Raw genomic sequence first — 20,235 nt, 5'->3', positions numbered from 1 at the left:
GCCCACCAGGGCCGGGACGCTCCCGTCGAGCCGCAGGCGAGGGCTGGCTGGGATTCCCGGGGGACCCAGCCGTCGGGGCAGCCCCCACGCGCGGCGCCGCCCCGCCCCTCCGGCCTCCTCTCCGGCCGCCGCCGCTGCGCACTCGCCCGGAGCCGGCGACCGAGGGCGGAGGCAGAGAGGGAGCGACAGGGGCTGGGAGGGGTGCTGGCGAGCGCTCGCGCGCTGTGTATGGTCTATCAGAGGCAGCTGACCTTTGAGGAGGAAATCGCTGCTCTCTGCTCCTTCCTGTAGTAACAGCCGCCGCCGCCGCCACCGCCACCGCTGCCGCCTTCCCCGAGAGTCCGGACCCCGAGCAGGAGCCGCGGGCGCAGAGCCGAGCTCGCCGCCGGAGGGCTCGGCCCCACCAGGTGGGTGGCCAGCGGCGCGGCCGGGGCGGCGTGCTGGGAGGGCCACGCGACTGTTGGCCCGGCCGGCACCCAGGCACCAACCACCCTGGAGCCCGACGGCTGGGAACCAAGCAGAGATCGCTCCGGCTTGAAGAGGGAGTTTCGTGCAGAGTGTAGAGCGGAAGAGGGACGAGGGACCAGTCGCCAAGATGAAGGGAAGCGGTCCCCCGTGGGCACTGTCCTGGCACGCAGTGGAGGAGAGCGCTGTCGGGCCGGACCCGGAGAGAGGGTGTCACTGGAGCACAACCGAGGGGCATGCCAGAGACCAGTGTCCATCTCCCCAACCCGTTCTCTTTGACAGCCTCAGCCGCGTGCCTGAAGGAACCGGGCAATTACTGTGTTGCCCTAATTTTGAACTGGAGCATCTCCCTTTTAGAAATTAAGAGTCAGGGTCCAAGGCAGGGAGGGGGATTTTTGCAGCCCTCTCCTAAGGGCATATGGGCCTCTGCTGTCAAGTTTCTCTTTCAGTTTCTAAGCTGTCCCCCCCACTCTGGGGAAGCCCCAGTAGGGTGAGGGGAGAGGAAGAGGAGGAGGGCACCTGCCTCTCCATACCCCACCCCAAACCTCAGCGGGTTCCTTGTTGGAGGGGAAGGGCGGTCTTCCCCTCCTTACTGTCTTTTCTTCCCTCACAGGAAAAGTGTGTCTTGGGGAGACTGTCGTTCTCCGGTGGGCATGAGAGGGCTGGTCAGGTCCCTGCTGTAGGAGGCGCCTCTTAAGCCCTCTGTTTGCCCTAGGTGAAGGCCATGGCGGGCTGGATTCAGGCCCAGCAGCTGCAGGGAGATGCACTGCGCCAGATGCAGGTGCTGTATGGACAGCACTTCCCCATCGAGGTCCGGCACTACTTGGCACAGTGGATTGAAAGCCAGCCATGGTAGGACGTCTCTACCATCCAGGTCTCCTTGGTCTCTAGATCTCCTCTTTATAGTTTCTTGTGACTCTGCTGGTCCTGTCTGTTCTCTGCGGAAGGGGCGGTGTCCCTGGGAAAGGGGAACAGGGAAATTGGAGCCTCCGAGGGGACAGAGAATGTTTCTAAATTCTAAGCTGCTAAGAACAAGTTCTGTGGGCCCTGGAGCACCCTTTAGTTAAGAGCCTGGAATTTCCATGTCACACTTTTAGTGCCTGACCTCCTTGCCCAAGGAGGTGCCACAGTAAGCCCCCCCGCCCCCCCCCCTCTGCCCCCAGGGATGCCATTGACCTGGACAATCCCCAGGACCGAGCCCAAGCCGCCCAGCTCCTGGAGGGCCTGGTGCAAGAGCTGCAGAAGAAGGCGGAGCACCAGGTGGGGGAAGATGGGTTTTTGCTGAAGATCAAGCTGGGGCACTATGCCACGCAGCTCCAGGTGGGTGTGAACACCAGGTCACCGGCAGGGAGGCACGTCTGCCTTCTTATTTTAGCATCAGAACCTCTGGGGGTTTTGCTGGCCTGGCCACTGACTCACCGTGTGACCAGGAGCTTAGTGGCAACTTTTCTTCAATTTCCCCCACCCCCTCTTTCTAAGTCAGACCTATTGGGTTCCCTTAATTTATTACAAAGCAAGAGGTAGGAGTGTGTGTGCAATGAGTGAACCCGCGTTGTGGACAGATCAAACAGAAGGGATAGAGGAGACCGAGTCAGGATACCTTTGCTAGAGAAAGGAAGGCTGGCAGATTCTAGAAATAGGGAAGGAGGCATCCCTCTTGGGGCTCTTTTTGTTATAGGCAGGACAGTTGCTGAAGAACAGAGTCGCCTGGGAGGCAAGAACTGGATAAAAGGGCTTTGAATTAAGGGTTGGAAGAAAGACGTAGCCTCTGGGGGGAGTATGGAGGAAGAGAAGGATGTTTTGTAAAGCAGGAAAGGGGTGTGGGTGGTAATCATGGTCAAGCATTTATTGGAACTCCCTTTGTTTTTCTTAGAGAACCCCTCTTAAATCCAGAGTACCAGGGAAATGAAAGTCCATCCCAGAAGGGGAAGGAAACAGGAGAAACCTGAGGGGAAACAAAATAGGAACCCAGGGGCAGGCGTATGGTAGAAAGTACCTTGACATTGGCAGCGGATGCTCTGGGCCTTGAGTCATCTACTCTCTCATTGATTTGACTCTGGACAAGTACTTAGCCTCTCTGAATATCAGTTTTCTTGTTCATAAAAGGGGATAATAATTTCTTTATGTCATAGAGTTTCCATGCTGTGAAAGTCAAAGGAAGTGTTAGATTGAAAGTGCTTTGTAAACTGGGTTTTCTGTCACTGCAAACCAAAGAAAAAAATTTATGAGGAATAAAAGAGAGATAGAGGTATCTAATGATGGCTCCTGGGGCTTCCTGGGAAAAGCTGAGGCAGGGGCTGAAGGAGAAGAAGGGGCAGAGGTGGCAGGGATCTGCATGATTGGAGCAGAGGGTGACCACTGGTGGCTGCCATTGCCTTCTTTCAGAACACATATGACCGTTGCCCCATGGAACTGGTCCGCTGCATCCGGCACATTCTGTACAATGAACAGAGGCTGGTCCGAGAAGCCAACAATGTGAGTGCCCTGGGGGTGTGGGAAGAGGAGCTGGCGAGTCCTGCCACCTCATGCCCTCCTCCCCTGACACACTGTGTTTTTGCAAAACTCCGGCATGTGGAGAACACCAAAGAAATAGGAGACTTGGGAAAATGTGAGAGGCAGTGCTGCATGTGGTGTGGAGTGACCCCGGGTTCAGTCCCCTGCTCAACCATTTACCAATCTTGTGTCTTGAGCAAGTTACTTAACCTCTCTGAATCTCTTTTTCTTCTTTTTTCTCTCTTTTCTTCATAGTGCTAGGTAGGTATTGAACCCACGCCATCATGTATGCTGTGCAAGCACTCTACCATTGAGCTCATCCCCAGATCCCTTCCATTGTAAAATAGGTGTACCTACCTTATAGGGTTATTATGACAAGTAAATGAAATACTATGTGTGCCAAGGTTGGACAAACAGACCAATGAAACAAAAGAGGAAACCTAAACACACATGCATGCACGCACACACACACACCTGCAAACTACCTCTTTGTCAGAGATGGCATTACAAATCACCAGGGAAAAAGATTTGATATTCAATAAATAGGACTGGGACCAAAATAAGAAATGGTACCCTGCTGGTGTCTGTGAGGAACACCAAAGGCAGGGTTTAGAAGATGGAAGACAGGCAGGCTAAGAAAAGCAAGACCCAGGGAGCAGGAGGGAGACCTATCTCCACTTTCTGAAATCTTTTTTTTTCTTTTTTTTTTTTTTTTGTGGTGCTGGGGATTGAACCCAGGGCCTTATGCATGTGAGGCAAGCCCTCTACCAACTGAGCTATATCCCCAGCCCCTCACCTTCTAAAATCTAACGGCAGCAAACATCTGCATGGACAATGGAAAATCCTGTATTATCTGCAGTAAAGCAAAATTAATTTTGTAAAGTGACGTAATGAAAGACCTTAGGGCAGTGCATGAATTATTTATTTATTTATGTTATGGACACCTATTGCAAGGATTTTACAGTTCACTCAGTAGATGTTTATTGAGGTCCTACTATGTGTCTGATGCTGGGCTGGGACAGGAGAAACAGATAAAGGCTTTGTCCCTGCCCACCAGGAGTCTCAGCAAAGACAGATTCTTCAGAGGTGAGCCAAGTGCTAAGGGGACATATATGGAGAAAGTGCCATTTCAGATTGAGGCAGCTGGCAGGGCAGTGTCTTGAGGAAGGGGTGGGGCAAGAAGGAGGAAGGGAGGAAAGATGAGTTTTATGGCTCGGAGTAACAGCAGATGGGAGGGTAGGAAGGCTTCAGCCATGGAGTCACATTTGAAGTCTTGCAAGTAGCCAGTGTAGCTGAGGAGAAGGGAGCCAGCTGGGGAGTAAATGGGTAAAGTTGGAGAGGGAGCAGAGGCCAGGTTACAGAGGGTCTTGCAATACAACACTTGTGTCCTGAACTACCTGTGGACATAGAAAGGATGCAGCCCTGATTGAGAAACACGTGTCTGAAGTACCGGTGTGGTCATATCAGGGGCACAGTCCTCCCTTCCATCAAACTGGTGTTCAAAGCCTCAGGGACAGAGAGGTCATAGCACTTGGGGAAACTCACATCCTTATGCAAGAAAACAGACTAGCAAAAAGTGAAAATACAAATAAAAGGCACTTTCAGATAAGAATCATGCTGCTACCAGGCTTAATGGCACATGTCTGTAATCCCCGTGATGCAGGAGGCTGAGACAGGAGGATCTTGAGTTCAAAGCCAGCCTCAGCAGCTTAGAGAGACACAAGCAACTCAGTGAGACCCTGTCTCTAAATAAAATTCAAAAAAGGGCCGGGATGTAGCTCAGTGGTTAAGTTCCCCTGAGTTCAATCTCCAGGACCAAAGAATGAAAGAAAGTAGTGTTGCTGTAAATTGGCACCACAGGGAAGGCCCCTCTGAAAAGGAATGAGTTAAAGGACTTGCCTCAGAAGGATTTGGTGTCAGAATGTTCTAGACTGATGGAACAGCAAAGGCAAAGGCCCTGAGGCAGGTACGTGCTTTTGTATTCAAGGAACAGAGATAGAAAGTCCAGGTTGCTGGTGTAGTCAGGCAGCAGGGGATCTGGGTAGAGGAAGGAGGTAAAGGCTGTCCTTTAAGCTGGCTGAAACTATACAAAAGAGTTTGGATTTTTTTTTTTTCTGAGAACATTTCATTGGAAAGTCTGTGAATTCAGTTAGGTGTTAAAGGATCGCTGAGGTCCAAGGAGGCCTTCTTGGTACATCCCTGATAACTTCATTTTGGTGTCCCCAGGATACCACCTGTTTGAAGTTTGGTCTCCTCGCTCTTCCTTGAGTCATAAGAAGGTCTCGGGTGCAGTGTGGATGGTGTGTGTTCACGAGCCATGCCATGCTCTGAAGCGTCAGCACTTCTAGATTAGCTCAGTGAATAAACCTGGAATACGGAGTTGTCCCCATCAGTAGAAGACCCAGTTGACATCTGGCCTGTAGAGTTGGACATTTCTCCAAAGGAAATTCAGTGAACCCTCTTTAGGATACTCTGGCGGAGGCTTGTTCTGAAATAGAAATTTCTTCTATGAAGATGCCATTACTACCCCACTTGTTTCTCTTCTTTCTTTCTCCTTTCTACCCCAATTCTGGCAAATGACTGTCTTTCTGACTCAGGTGACCCTTCTCACCCCAGGTTTGGAGTTTGGGGTCATAGCATTAGCGTTCCCCAAGGCCCGAGGTTTTCTCCCCTCTTCTCTGCCCAGCACTCTACTCCTCGTCCCTTGTGACTTCCCCTCAATTTGTCTCTAGTGCAGCTCTCCTGCCGGGATCCTCGTTGACGCCATGTCCCAGAAGCACCTTCAGATCAACCAGACCTTTGAAGAGCTGCGACTGGTCACACAGGACACAGAGAATGAGCTGAAGAAGCTGCAGCAGACCCAGGAATACTTCATCATCCAGTACCAGGAGAGCCTGAGGCTCCAAGGTGAGGAAGAGGGTGCGGGGCAAGGGAACCGTGCATGTCCCTGGTGTGGGAGTGAGGAACATTCTGTGAGCAGGGTAGGGGCAGGGTCAGTGTCCCTCTCTCCAGGATCTTGCCCAAAGTCATGGCTCCCTGCCAAAGACTAGATTCTAGGCTAGGCCTTTTGCATGTGTGATTCAATTCAGCCTTTATGACAAGCTTGTAGAGTAGGAGATAGCTGTGTTGTTCCTATTTTTCAGATGGTACAGAGAGTTTCAAAGAGAACAAATGGCTTAGCCTAGGATGCCTATAATTTGTAGAACTTGGTCTCAACTACAGCTATGTTATAGAATCCCTGTCTTACTAAGCTAATTGTAGGTATTCAGAGACTATGTAAACAAATGGAGAGATATGGGCAAAGTGTGCCTAAACCAGAGAGAGGACATGGGAGGGGAATTTCTTGGTTGAGGCAGGCTAGGGGGAGGTACTTCAGGAGTGGCTCACAGGTTGTGGACCTGGGGTAGGGTAACATTGAAAAATTCTCTCTATCCTAGGGCTATAGTTTGCCAGTGGCTGTCATGATAACAGTTCAGGGAAAGAAAAATTGACTTAGAAGGAATGAACAATTTGAGGCATTTTAAGACATGGCGCATTTGTCACTCACTCCAGACTGACCCTAGAGATGTACCACTCCATTCTAGAGAGAACAAGAAGAGTTGTACTAACATTTCCCTTCATCTTTCTCCTTCTGGCTTTTGAGGTAGAAACAGGTCATTGATTTAAAATCTTTCTTCCATACACACACACACACACACACACACACACACACACACACACACCACAAACACACACACACATAAACATGCATATATGTATATTTTAATGTATATAGATTATGTGTATATACATCACACATATAGAGAAAGATTTAAAGATATGACTTTTCCTCTCATTACTGCTTTAGCTGTACCTCATAACTTTAGATATACTGTGTATTGCTATCATTCACTTTGAAACTTTTCTAATTTCTCTTGTGATTAATACTTTTACCTTGTGTGATATTTAGAAGTATATTATTTAATTTCCAACTATTTCGGGTGTCATATTGATGTCATGTTGTGACTGATTTCCATATTGTCTTGCTATTGATTCCACTGTGATCAGAGAACATGCTCTATATGGTCTCAGTTCTTATAACTTTATTGAGACTTTTTTTGTGGCTTATCATATACTTGATTTTAATGAATGCATCCTATGTATGTGAAGAGGATGTGTATTCTGTAGTTGCTTCCTTTAAAAATAGCAACAATATGCATGGTACAGTGAGTAGGGACTTTGCCTGTAACCCAGGATACTCTAGACATTGAGGCAGATTGCAAGTTTGAGGCCAACCGAGGCAATTTAATGAGACCCTGTCTCAAAATAAAGTTTTTTAAAAAAGGCTAGAATGTAGCTCAGTGGCACACTGCTTGCCTAGCAAATGTTAGGCCCCAAATTCAATCCCTAGTACCACCAAAAAATAAAATAGAATAATAATAATAATAACATTAGCATAAAAGGTAAAATTTTATAAAAACAGACTACCAAATATGTACAACATCTATGATTTCTGAAACAAAATTTAGTGAGAAAAGTTGAATTGCTTTGCATATAGTCATGTGCTGTATAAAAATATTTCTATCAGCAATTAGCCATATGTATGCTGTTATCTACCTCATACCCTACATATGTGGTAGGCTATACTGTCTAGGTTTGTGTAAGTACGCTTTTACAATGAACAAAAATGATACCTCTTGATGTTCTTAGAATGAAAATATCGTCTAATGACACATTTCTCAGAATGTGTCCTCATTCTTAAATGATGCATAACTGAGTTTGCAAATCTCTTCATTGTAGGTTAAATAAAACACAGCTGGGTCTTGCTTTCAATTTGTTGTAGTATCTTGTAACCTCTAGAAAATTTCACAGTATACTTATAAAAATATTAGGGTGAAAAAGTAAAATAAGATCTTATGAACTTATGAAAAAAATTTTTATTTTGTGGATATCCTATAAGGGTCTCAGGAACCATCAGAGGTTCTCTTGACTACACTTTGAGAATCACTGATCATGGTCTTTGTTGTTTTGGGGTTTTGCCTAATTGTTTTATTGGTTGCTAAAAGAGAGCAATCAAATCTCCTATTACAACTGTGGAATTGTCTACTTTTCAATTCATTTATGTATTCTGATATAGATACATTTATAATTATTATGATTTTCTGAGCAATTACATAATCATTATGAAATGTCTCTCTTATTTTCTTCTGATATTCTTTGTTTTGAAGCTCACTTCATAAGATATTAATATAACTATTTCAGCCTTCTTTTTCTGTATTTCCATTAGCATATTTTTATCCAGGCCTTTTTAACATTTTTTTAGTTGTAGATGGACACAATACTTTTATTTATTTGTTTATTATTATTTCATGCTGGGGGATCAAACCCAGTGCCTCATGCATGCTAGGCACGCACTCTACCCCTGAGCCACCAGCCCCAACCTTATTCAGGCTTTTTAAAGATTTTGTAATACAAAGGGCATATTGTTGAGTTTTGCTTATTCTGACAATCTCTGCTTTTAATTAAGATGCTTTGTCCGTTAACATTTAATGTAATTATTAGTGTATTTGTATGAAGGTCTGACATCTTATTTTTACTTTTTTCCATATTTTTTATTGATGCATTTAGTTTTACATAATAGTGGGATTTGTTGTGAGATATTTGAACATGCACACAGTACAACAATATAATTTGGCCAATATAATTTCCCAGTATTTTTCTCTTCCCCTTTCCTCCTCCCTCCCCTGGTCCCTTTTCTTTACTGATCTCCCTTCAATGAGGACTGACATTTTAATATTTGTTTTCTGTTATGTCCTGTTAAGTATCTATTCCTCTGTTCCTCATTTTGGCTTTTTTTTTTTTTTACTCCTTTAATTTTTTCCAGAACTCAGTTTTAATTGTTTACCATCTCTTCCTAACCCTGCCCTATTAGTGCTTTCTGTACCCTGACCCAGCACAGTGACTGAAACATCGTAAATGTTGAATGAATGTTGGCAGGATGCTTCTAGCATGTCTTCCTCCATCTGAATCCACCCCATACTGACCCAGAAAAAAAACAACCCAGCTCCTTCATAAAGTGGAAACAGGAGATTTCAGGCTATGGTTTCTACCTAAGTTCTTTGATTACAAGATTTATGAACCTGGATGTGGGTTTCAATTGCCCATGTGTAGGTTTAGGTTTAGATTCTGGTTTAGGTTTGCACCCACCGTGTATATGGTGTCAGTTCTGTCTGTTTTATCTGCCTCACCATTGCAAACACAGACTATTGATCTGTTGTGCAAGTGAAGGCCCAAGTCCCCAGGAGAGAGCAGTTACCTCAGATCCATTTGGCCTCCTTCCCAGAAACACCTGCATATGGCCAGGAGAGACTAAAATGGGTCACTTGCATGGGGAGGCTGGGTACAGGTGTTGGGATCACCACCACCCTTCCCCTCCTGTGGGCCAGCAGGATCCTGGGGGAGCCATCAGGCTCCTCTGCTATGTTCCAAGCAAGGGTAATACTCTTCCCACTCAGTACCTTCCAATGAGATTGGAACCATATTTCCAAGTTCTGCTTCTCTGTTTTTCCTGGATGTCCAGCATTGCTATTGTCTGTCCCAGCTCTGGGGCAGGGACTAGGTCAATGTGATGTGGCCCTCAAGCCAGCCAGGAACTTGACTAAGACATGCCAACACACATTTTCTTGATTCAGTCTGAGTAAGGATGCTGTACTGTTCAAAAGTGTTATTGGAGCTGTGCACGGTGGCGCACACCTGTAATCCCAGCGGCTCTGGAGGCTGAGGCAGGATTGCAAGTTTAAAGCCAGTCTCAACAAGTTAGCAAGGCCTCAGCAATTTAGTGAGACTCTGTCTCAAAAAATAAAAAGGTCTTGGAATGTGACTGGTTAGGCAACCCTGGGTTCAATACCCAGCACCAAAATAAATAAATAAAGAGGGTTATAGGAAGGGAGTAATAATCCCAGCACTGGGGAGACTGTTTTGTTGCGGAGGGGGATAGGTTTGCAAGCTGAGGAGGTGGGCAGGTAGCTTTAACTGTGGGCATGTTTTGGGGTTATTAATCCTCAGGTAGTTCTTGCTTTACTCTTTTTCTTTCTTTCTTTTCTTTTTCTTCTTTTTTTTTTAGTATATTTTGTTTATTTAGGTTTTTATAAATTTTATTTTAATGTGTTGTTCAGGATCAAACCCAGAGCCTCATGCATACTAGGCAAGCGGTCTTCCACTGAGCCCCAGCCCCAGCCATTGCTTTACCCATGTCTTAAGGATTTGTTCATAGATGTTTTGAAAAAGGGAGGGAAGCCTCCCTCCCTCCCTATTCTTGCCATCAGTGGGATTCCCAGCAGCTGGTGATGCCTCCCTCCACCCTCCCTTTCTAAGGGAATTTGCTGAATTGTGTCCTGAGAGGCCCTGGATATTGTCCCCATCTTCTGTTGATTTCCTCCCTCCTCTCACCCCCTTCTCTCCCCGTCCCTTTGCATTGACCTACCCTGGACAGACATGGCAGATGCTTTGCAACTCCTAGTGAGACTCACCACTCCTGGAGAGGCACTGCTAAGTTCACTCCTTATTTTAGGGAGCAGGGCCTCCCAGACGAGGTCCCCTGCACGTGAGGGTGGGACCCAGCAGCTGCTTGTCTCTGTCACTCTTTTATTCTCGTCCTACCCCCCAGTCACCAATAAGGACCAATCTACATAGAACTCAGGCCTGCCTGGCTGCTCCTTGAGCATTTTCTGCATCGTCATTCCTTTAAAGTCCACGGCAAGGCACTGAGCATTTGCCAGGATTCTCCCATTTTACGTGTGGGGAGCGGAGACCCAGGAAAGAAAGTGATTTGCAGAGTTCACCCAGAGGGGTTTGGGGGTGAGCAGGGTCCTGAGCACACCCACTGCCCAAAAGGGAGGCTGGGTCAGGAGGCCAGTGACCAGAGCCCAGAGGCTGCCTTCTGAGGGAGCGTCTTCATCTTTGGGCACCGGCGACTGTAGGTAGGAAGCCCACTTGCCATCAGTGGGGTGTCTGACCCTGGAGGTCTTGCTCCAGAACAGGTGAGTGGGAATGCTGTGGGCTTCCTGGGGATGCCAGGAGTGATGGTGGTGGGTGTCGTGTCCCCTCCTCCAGCTCAGTTTGCCCAGCTGGCCCAGCTGAACCCCCAGGAGCGCCTGAGCCGGGAGACGGCCCTCCAGCAGAAGCAGGTGTCCCTGGAGGCCTGGCTGCAGCGGGAGGCACAGACACTGCAGCAGTACCGCGTGGTAAGTAGGATCCTGCTTCTTTGGTGGCTGGATGGAGGGACAGAGCCAGGGAGAGCAGGGGGCCAGACCCTCTTCTCTGGGGTCCTGTGAGGGCAGGGGTCAGAGAGGGAAGGGCCTGCTGGGCCTGCCTGGCACCCCGGGATTGTAGGGGAGGCCCTGCAGGGCTGTTCCCTGGGAGCCCAGAAGGGCTGCTGTCCCCCTTCCCACAGGAGCTGGCCGAGAAGCACCAGAAGACCCTGCAGCTGCTGCGGAAGCAACAGACCATCATCCTGGATGATGAGCTGATCCAGTGGAAGCGGCGGCAGCAGCTGGCTGGGAACGGAGGGCCCCCCGAGGGCAGCCTGGACGTGCTACAGTCCTGGTGAGGGCTGTGGGGAGGCAGCAGGGTGGCAGGGCCCCAGGGTGTGCTGCCAGCTGCCTCTTCTGCCTCCTGCCTTGGCCTGAGCAGCAGGCTCCTTCTGTCTTGTGACAGCCCTCATCTCACCAGTGTCCTGGTTTAGATATGGACTTTGTTCCCTGTTCCATTTCCCCAGGGATGCAGTCAGTCACATGTTGGGGAAAGGGACAGGGCTTTGGTATGCAGTGACTCTTGGGCTGATTGGACCCAAATCAGGGTGGCCTCCCGTGCATCCTCTACTTCTGGAAGGCAGGAGTGCCCTGTGTACCCGTGGACCATGGGGTGGGGAATTGCTGTGCCATCCTGGGTGGGTCCTTGCTGTGCAGGTGCAGCTGTGTTGGGGAGGGGGTCTCCCTAGGCTGGGAGCCCCCAGGCTCTGGCCCAGGGAGGGGAAGAAGCCATCATTCCCATGTGGGCCCTGGGACTCCTCGCAGGTGTGAGAAGTTGGCCGAGATCATCTGGCAGAACCGGCAGCAGATCCGCAGAGCCGAGCACCTCTGCCAACAGCTGCCCATCCCTGGCCCAGTGGAGGAGATGCTGGCCGAAGTCAACGCCACCATCACAGATATCATCTCTGCCCTGGTCACCAGGTGACTGCTGCTTCTCCACCGTGCCCAGGGCAAAGCAGTTCCCTGGGGGTTGGCATGTGGGAGGCCGCAGGTGCCATCCAGACCACAGGCTATGCCTCGTATCCTCTCCCACTGCATCTCCAGTTGCTCTGGCTGCTTGGGGCGTTCCTGGCCCAGTTTCTGGTGTGGACACTGAGGGAGGTGCCTCTGCTTGGCCTCCCCTCCTTTCTGGGAACAGAAGCCTCGTGTTGTCCTTCGCCTGCTAGACCTGTGGGAGGTCCCTTCTTCAGAGAGAGACTCTTCCCCCACTCCCACGCCTGCATCTCATCGTGTGTCTGGTCACTCATGTCCCCTGCAGCACATTCATCATTGAGAAGCAGCCCCCTCAGGTCCTGAAGACGCAGACCAAGTTTGCGGCCACCGTGCGCCTGCTGGTGGGCGGGAAGCTGAATGTGCACATGAACCCCCCCCAGGTGAAGGCGACCATCATCAGCGAGCAGCAGGCCAAGTCCCTGCTCAAGAACGAGAACACCCGCAAGTGAGTGTGCCTGTCCCTCCTGCCTGCATTCCCCATGCTGGGTTTTGGAGGTCCCATGGACTGGGGCGACAGGTTTGCTTCCTCTGTGCCCGTGTCCCCACAGGTCCCGTCTCCTTGGTTCACTCTGCTCCCAAGTACAGTAGACTCAGGGAGGCCCCACTCAGAGAACTTTCTCCGCCTTGCTGGTTGCTGGAACTTAGTAGGTCATCAAGTATCGCGCTGCCACATGACCTGTTCACTGTGCAGAGCAGTAGGGACACAGCTGTTTCTAGACCGATCTTATGAGGTCCCTCAGCCATTGATTAACAGAGCAAGCTGCTGACACAGAGAAGTGATCACTAGTGTATGTGACCAGGGACACATACAGGGCATCCTGGAAGGGGGTCATGTTGCAGATGGTGGTCTCAGGTTAGCAGTGGGACAAAACGGTGGCTAGTGCCCGAGCTAGAGAAGAAAGACTTTTCCAGACACAGAAATTGTACTATGTCCCGAAGGAAAAGGATAAAGAAAATATATGTGGTCAAGGTTGGGGCCCAGGGGGCAGGGAAGGCTACCCACAACTTATGTGGGGAATGAAAGAATGAGTTGCATGGGAGACCTGGTCCTGTCCTGTATCGCCCAGTTAAACTGTTTCCTGAGTGCCCAGTCTGTGATCTAGGGAACGTGTAGTAAAGGAGCTCTCGGGTTAGCTGCGGAATCAGAGAAGAGCACACTTTTTAAAAATAAGGTATTACCAAAAAGCGTGGGAGAAAATTAAAATACTGATATCACAGCTTTCAGATGTGGGAGCAGGGCAGGGTGTTGAGCAGCACTAGACAAGGAAGGTGGAGACAGTTGAGCCAAGACTTGAATGAGCACTCAAGAGTGTTTGGGGTAGTGACAAGAGCAAGTGCAAAAGTCCTGAGGTAGGCACCAAGCCTGCCTTGTTCAGCAGTCAAGGCCAGCGTGATTTGCCTGTCCTGAGTGAAGGGAGGGGAACTCAGACCAGAGAACAGGGCAGGGGTTGATATGGAGATCCTTGTAGACCGTCGTCAGGGTTTTTATTGTAACTGCACTAGAAGCTTCCAGAGGTCCTGAAAGCCCCACCTCAATCTCAATGTCAGTACTCAAGAAATTTGATTCTAGGGATTGAACCCACTAAGGCACATCCTCGACCCTTTTTAGTTTTTTTATTTTTGAGACAGGGTTTTGCTGAGTTGCTTAGGGCCTTGCTAGGTTGCTGAGGCTGGCTTTGAACTTGCGATCCTCCTGCCTCAGCTTCCTGAGCTGCTGGGATTACAGGAGTGCACATCTGCCCCTGACCCAAGAAACTTCAACCTGATGCTAGAGACCCAACCTCCCGCTTAGAGACCTTGCCTTGGCCTGGCAGACTGATGGAGAAGACAATATCCCAGAGTGACACAAGGAATGCTCTTAGCCGGTGGGGAGAGGGGCTCCTGGCAAGAGCCAAACGCTGTCAAACGCCACTCCAAGCTGCGGACAGGATGTTGGTCCTCACGGGGGCCTGGTGTGAACCTGGGGTACCCCTCTCCTTTGTAGTGAGTGCAGTGGCGAGATCTTGAACAACTGCTGTGTCATGGAGTACCACCAAGCCACGGGCACCCTGAGCGCCCACTTCAGAAACATGGTGAGCACAGGGCCTGGCCTCAGAGGGAAGGTCCGGCCCAAGGCTGAATCCTCGTAACCAGCCAGAGTCTCCCTGTCCTCTTCTGGCCTCCTGCCCTGCAGTCGCTGAAGAGAATCAAGCGCGCTGACCGACGGGGTGCAGAGTCTGTGACAGAGGAGAAGTTCACGGTCCTGTTTGAGTCTCAGTTCAGTGTTGGCAGCAATGAGCTTGTGTTCCAGGTGAAGGTGAGGCCCCCCACACCCGTCCCCATAGGTCACCCAGAGAGGTAAGGGACCTGTCTGGTGGATTGGGGAAAATCAGAAATCTCTGACTCCTCTCAGTCTCAACGCAGTTATCCCACCCCGCGGTCAGAAATCCCACTCTGCAGGCACCTGTTTGTTGTATTATCACCTGGCGCTGGCCCAGGCAACTTAGTCAAGGACTGAGAAAAAAAAAAAAATGTGTGTTTTGGGTCAGCTTGTGCTTAGCATTTGTTGGGAAGGGCCTGTGCTTGGAACTGTGGGTAAGGAATGAGGGCTGGGAGTTTTGTCTGGGCAGAGAGCAAAATGGTGCTCAGTCCCTTTCACCTTTCATTCCTTTGACTTCCATAGACCCTGTCCCTCCCTGTGGTTGTCATCGTTCATGGCAGCCAGGACCATAATGCCACCGCCACTGTGCTGTGGGACAATGCCTTTGCTGAGCCGGTGAGTCCCTACAGGATTTCCACATTGTCCCCCTGGGCCCCAGAGCTCTCCATAGGGTCAGCCTTCACTCCATGGGCCCCTGCTAAAGGGGGTCCTGACCCCAGAACCAAAGTGAAGCTGGATGAACAAGTGCCCTGTTCTCAGGCCTGTCTTGGGGCTGTCAAAGTTCCAGGTTTCTGGACTGGACTCTCTGGAGTCCATGAGCCTGCTCTTTGGTCCCTGGTCTCTGAACTTTGTTTGCCTTATGGCTGGGATGCCAGATCCCTGGGTCTGGGTCTCCAATCCTGCAAGCCCCCTCTCCCTGTTTTCTTCCTTCCTTCCTTCCTTTCTTTTTTTTTTTTTTTGTGGGGGGGATAACCAGGGGTTGAACTCAGGGGCACTCGACCACTGATCCCCATCCCCAGCCCTATTTGGTATTTTATTAGAGACAGAGTCTCACTGAGTTAGTTGCTTAGCACCTCAAAGTTGCTGGGGCTGGCTTTGAACTCAAGGTCCTCCTGCCTCAGCCTCCTGAGTTGCTGGGATTATAGGCATGTATGTCATCATCCCCCCACCCCACCTCACATGCCCAGCTCCTTCCTCTCTTCCCCCTTGTGTTTCTGTCTCCTTTCTGGATTGTCCTCCATCCTCTCTCGGTCTCTGTGTGTCATGTGTATGTGTAAAAATTTCCAGCTCTCTCCATCTGCCTTTTCTTCCCGTTTCTCCATCTCCCTCTCAGGGCAGGGTGCCATTTGCCGTGCCTGACAAAGTGCTGTGGCCACAGCTGTGTGAAGCTCTCAACATGAAATTCAAGGCCGAAGTGCAGAGCAACCGCGGCCTGACCAAGGAGAACCTCGTGTTCCTGGCGCAGAAACTGTTCAACAGCAGCAGTGCCCACCTCGAGGACTACAACAGCATGTCGGTGTCCTGGTCCCAGTTCAACAGGGTGAGGAACCTGGGCTTCCAATTGCCTGCCTGAGACTACTGGGGTCCTGTCACTTCTCCTCCACATCAGGGATAGGCTGATGCCTGGGGCTAGGGTCCCACCCTTCACCTTCCACCCCCAAGCACTTCTTCCTACAATCAGGAGAGATGGGGGCTTAGACCCCAGGAAATGCAGACAGGGGCCACAAGGAATTGCACTCAGCTGTGCAAGCTGGAGCAGGATGGTGGAAGGAACCTGGGGCTGGGGTTCAAGTACTAGATCTGTTAACTAATTTGCAGGCCCATTTGACCCCCTGTGCTTCAGTTTCCCATCTGTCACATGAGAGGGTGAAGCAGAAATGTCCTTGGAAGGCCATCCAGCCTGGACAGTGCTTTACAGCACCCACCCCCAAGCCAGGCGAAATGACATGTGCCTGCAGTCCCAACAATTGGGGAGGCTGAGGCAGGAGGATCGCAAGTTAGAGGCCAATCTCAGTAAATTAAGCGAGACCCTGTCTCAAACAACAGTTCACCCTGCACCAGGGGGTCGTGTGGGACCCTTGTGTCTAGAAGCATGGGGCAAGTTCACTCTGGGTGACTTGGACCCCAGCCTTGACTCTGGGTTTCCTGGGGCTCTCAGGAGAACTTGCCAGGCTGGAACTACACCTTCTGGCAGTGGTTTGACGGGGTGATGGAAGTGCTGAAGAAGCACCACAAGCCCCACTGGAACGACGGGTGAGGAATAGGATCACAGAGCCGGGAGGCAGGGGGACAGCCTGGGGACACCAGCTGTCAGCCCAGCAGTAACATCACATGCTCCATGCACCCAGGGCCATCCTAGGTTTTGTGAATAAGCAACAGGCGCATGACCTGCTTATCAACAAGCCCGATGGGACCTTCTTATTGCGCTTCAGCGACTCGGAAATTGGGGGCATCACCATTGCCTGGAAGTTTGACTCTCGTGAGTGCCCACATCACCCTCACTCCTACCCAGGGGCTCTGTCGCCCATGTCCTTGCTCCCCATCCTCCTTCAGGCCTGTGTCCTCAGAAGGCACCTACTAGGAAAAGCAGGAACTAAGCTCGGCGTGGGAGGAGTGTTGCTTGGAAATGTAACCACTTCCTAGCATTTTTCATCTTGGAGAACCTAAAATTGCTGGCCCCACAGACTCCAGAACTGCTGAGTGGGTCCCCAGATGTTTCATGCTGTCCCTGCTCTGCCATGGTTGGCCTTGCTGGTGTCTACTTGCCCAGTTTGCTAAGTAGAATGTTCCAGTGTCCGCTTTCCCGTGTGAAAAGGCATGCAGGCTGGGATCGATCGTAGTGTGAGAGAGGAAAAACCCAGTTTTCTCTGTGAGCCCTCCTTAAAACCCCATAAGCCAGGGCTGGGGCTGGGGTTCAGTGGTAGAGCACTTGCCTAACCTGTGTGAGGCACTGGGTTCGATTCTCAGCACCACATATAAATAAATAAAGTCCATTGACAACTGAAAAAAAAAAAAAAGTTAAAGAAAAAAAAACCCAAAAGCCAGATGCAGTGGTTCATACCTGTAATCCCGGTGACTTGGAAAGCTGAATCCCGGTGACTTGGAAAGCTGAGGCAGGAAATTCACAACCGTGACCTTCTCCTGTGGGAGTAGCTTGCGGGAATGAGGTTGTTCCTTTCACAGCTGACCGCAACCTGTGGAACCTGAAACCATTCACCACGCGGGATTTCTCCATCCGATCCCTGGCTGACCGACTGGGGGACCTGAGCTATCTCATCTACGTGTTCCCTGACCGCCCCAAGGCTGAGGTCTTCTCCAAGTACTACACTCCCGTTGTAGGTGGGTCCTGATGCCTGACTCCCTGGGCCTTTCCCAAGCCCCTGAACAGAGCCATAGGGTTGGGCAGTGAGGGTTCCCCAGGAGAGACCAGATGCCGTTTCCCCTGTAGATTTTGGTCCATGGGACAGTGAAGAGGACCTCAGGGCTCACAACTGTGGGAGAGGAAGTGAAACTTGTACTAGTTTTTTCCCCCCCCCCCCCTTGGGCAAGCTAAAGAAGCTGAATTCTCCCTTTGCAGGGTTGGGGGAGAAAGCCGGATGATTCCCATCCTCACCGACCTCTGACTTTCTCACCACGCCCCACCCCACAACCTGCCCCCAAGTTGAGTGTAGGAAGCAAAATGGACAGGTTTCTCCCCTTCAGCCTCCCCGGGCTGCGGCTTCTTGTTCCTGTCTCTTGTCAGGGGTGGGAGCAGGAGGAGGGAGAGTAAAACCAGAAAAGGAATCAGAGATGGGACTAAAGCCAGGGGGTGGTGACCCTCAGCAGGTGTTTTTTTGTGAGTCCTTGGGAAATCTCACTCTGAGAAGGCCTCAGGGTGGTGCGGACAGGAGGCGGAGGGCATGGCAGGGCTTCTTCTACTCACATGCATCTCCCAGAGACCTTGCTTTTCTTTCCGTCAAGGGGGCAAGGCGGTGGACGGGTATGTGAAGCCACAGATCAAGCAAGTGGTCCCAGAGTAAGTGTCCAGGGCCCAGCTGCAGGCCTCCTGCTGCCTCTCCCTTCCCCACCCTGACACAGCCACCCCTAACCCTGGGCCAACATCCCTGATCCCCTGGGAAACCTGGCTCAACCCTGGCACGGGAAGGGACTAGACCTGATTGTGCTGTGACTGACATCCAGTGCTCCATTCCCATAGCTGGGGACCTTGGGCCCGGTGGGACACTTTGTCCTTGTACACCTCAGAAAGGTCCTTAAGATTTCCCCAGAGCCCCTGCCCAGGTCAGCTGCCAGCCAGCCCCCAGGCAGTGGAGGCCGTGTTCTGCTTCCCTCTGCAGATTTGTGAACGCAAATACAGACGCTGGAACCAGCGCCACGTACATGGACCAGGCCCCCTCCCCGTCTGTGTGTCCCCAGGCTCACTACAACGTGTACCCACAGAAGTAAGTTGTGTTCTTCTGGGGTCTATGGGGAGGAACTGGGCTCTAGCCTTAGGCTGGAGGCCTGGAGGGCTGGTGGGACCAAGGAATCTGGAGCTCCTCTAGGTCTGCGACCACCAGGCTAGGCCTGGGTGGGTAGTTTTTTTACACAGGTGAGGCTGTTGGAAGGGCTTGATTCAGGGTAGCTGTGCATCAGAGGGGAGCAGGGTAGAAAATGGATCCTTTCTGCACTGTGGTGGCCTGGGAGGAGCAAGCAGCAGTGGGACCGCCACAGGCATGGCAGTCAGGTAGCTTACACCATAAAATGGAGTGAACACCTGCCTTAAGAGGCTGTGAGGATTGGAACAAGGTGGCTAAAAGCTTTTTGTGAGTCCTCAGTGAAAGATGTGTATGAGGTCATTGAATGGCATTGCAGGTGGGTGGAGTTCATCAACCCAACCGCTCCGCTTACAGATGAGCACAAGGAGAGGGACTCTCTAGATCATGCTGTGAGGTAGCAAGAGATTCAAATGAGCTGGGCATGGTGGTGCAGGCCTATAATCCCAGTGGCTCTGGAGGCTGAAGCCTGAGGATCGTGAGTTCAAAGCCAGCCTCAGCAACTTATCAAGGCCCTGAGCAACTCAGTGAGATCCCAGTCTCTAAATAAAATATTAAAAAAGGCCTGGGATGTGGCTCAGTGGTACCAAAAAAAAAAAAAAAATGCAAGTGGAAGTGGGATGTGACCCAAAGAACCAGTGAGTGACTGCTATCCAGCCTGGAGGAAGGGGTCCCTCCAGAACTGTGTCTGTCCTCATGAGACACTAGGATGAGTGGGAAGCAGGCTGGGGACTGTCCTGGAGGACTTGGGGCTAAGAGACATGCCAGTTCCCCTGACATCCTTCTGTTCACCAGCCCGGATCCCGTCCTCGATCAGGATGGAGAATTTGACTTGGATGAGACCATGGATGTCGCCCGGCACGTGGAAGAACTCTTACGCAGGCCCATGGACAGTATGGACCCCCGCCTCTCCCCGCCTGCCAGTCTCTTCACCTCTGCCAGAAGCTCCCTGTCATGAATATTTGAATGCCACGCTTCTCTTTGGAAACAGTGTTCAATGTGGAGACTCCGTTCCAGTTGTGGTCGCAGCACTGCTGTGTGTACTGATGCCTTTGTGTGCATGCGTTTGGGTACGAGGTGTGCCCGCCTCGCCCTTGAGTGGCTGAAGCAGTGGTGGCCTTTTGGTTCAGATCAAGACCTCCAGGAGCCCAGTGGGTCTGTCTGTCTCATGCAAGAGATGGAGCTTCTGTCATTGTAGGTACTTGTTGCAGGCAAACCTCTTCCTCTCGTGTCCTTTATCTGCTAGTAGCTATTTAAGTGAAATTATTCCAGAAAAGGAAAGGAGACAGGTAAATGTTCTAAGCTGCAGTTTTACTCCTGAGCT

At 50.7% G+C, this 20,235-nt stretch overlaps 1 protein-coding gene across 2 annotated transcripts; it reads left to right on the top strand.

Moving 5' to 3' along the window:
- The first annotated feature begins 208 nt into the window (after positions 1–208).
- Stat5a (signal transducer and activator of transcription 5A) lies at positions 209–20,012 on the top strand. Of its 2 annotated transcripts, XM_078042007.1 has the most exons (19): positions 210–407; positions 1,181–1,317; positions 1,629–1,785; positions 2,851–2,940; positions 5,691–5,865; positions 11,050–11,180; positions 11,390–11,541; positions 12,012–12,167; positions 12,505–12,684; positions 14,224–14,311; positions 14,413–14,535; positions 14,902–14,994; positions 15,713–15,919; positions 16,538–16,632; positions 16,728–16,858; positions 17,563–17,718; positions 18,340–18,394; positions 18,714–18,818; positions 19,707–20,012. In XM_078042007.1, exons 2-19 carry the CDS (start codon positions 1,190–1,192, stop codon positions 19,867–19,869), a joined length of 2,385 nt encoding a protein of 794 aa, XP_077898133.1. In that variant the 5' UTR covers positions 210–407; positions 1,181–1,189; the 3' UTR covers positions 19,870–20,012. The 2 variants fall into 2 exon arrangements, with proteins under 2 accessions (XP_077898134.1, XP_077898133.1); XM_078042008.1 differs by lacking the exons at positions 18,340–18,394; positions 18,714–18,818; positions 19,707–20,012 and adding an exon at positions 17,957–18,304 and having other exon boundaries at positions 209–407.
- The last annotated feature ends 223 nt before the right edge of the window (positions 20,013–20,235 follow it).

The sequence above is a fragment of the Ictidomys tridecemlineatus genome, chromosome 3 (genome assembly GCF_052094955.1).
Source record: "Ictidomys tridecemlineatus isolate mIctTri1 chromosome 3, mIctTri1.hap1, whole genome shotgun sequence".
Classification (NCBI taxonomy): Eukaryota; Metazoa; Chordata; class Mammalia; order Rodentia; family Sciuridae; genus Ictidomys; species Ictidomys tridecemlineatus.
The sequence above is the reverse complement of the archived record's forward strand: the minus strand, read 5'-3'. Positions and strand labels throughout refer to the sequence as shown.

What these genes read in the sequence shown, in the direction of transcription:
- Stat5a (XM_078042007.1), top strand. Translation starts at nt 1,190, where the DNA reads ATGGCGGGCTGGATTCAGGCCCAGCAGCTGCAGGGAGATGCACTGCGC. An exon ending in TGGATTGAAAGCCAGCCATG is followed by an intron (nt 1,318 to 1,628) that starts GTAGGACGTCTC and finishes CTCTGCCCCCAG; the next exon opens with GGATGCCATTGACCTGGACA. An exon ending in GGAGAGCCTGAGGCTCCAAG is followed by an intron (nt 5,866 to 11,049) that starts GTGAGGAAGAGG and finishes CCCCTCCTCCAG; the next exon opens with CTCAGTTTGCCCAGCTGGCC.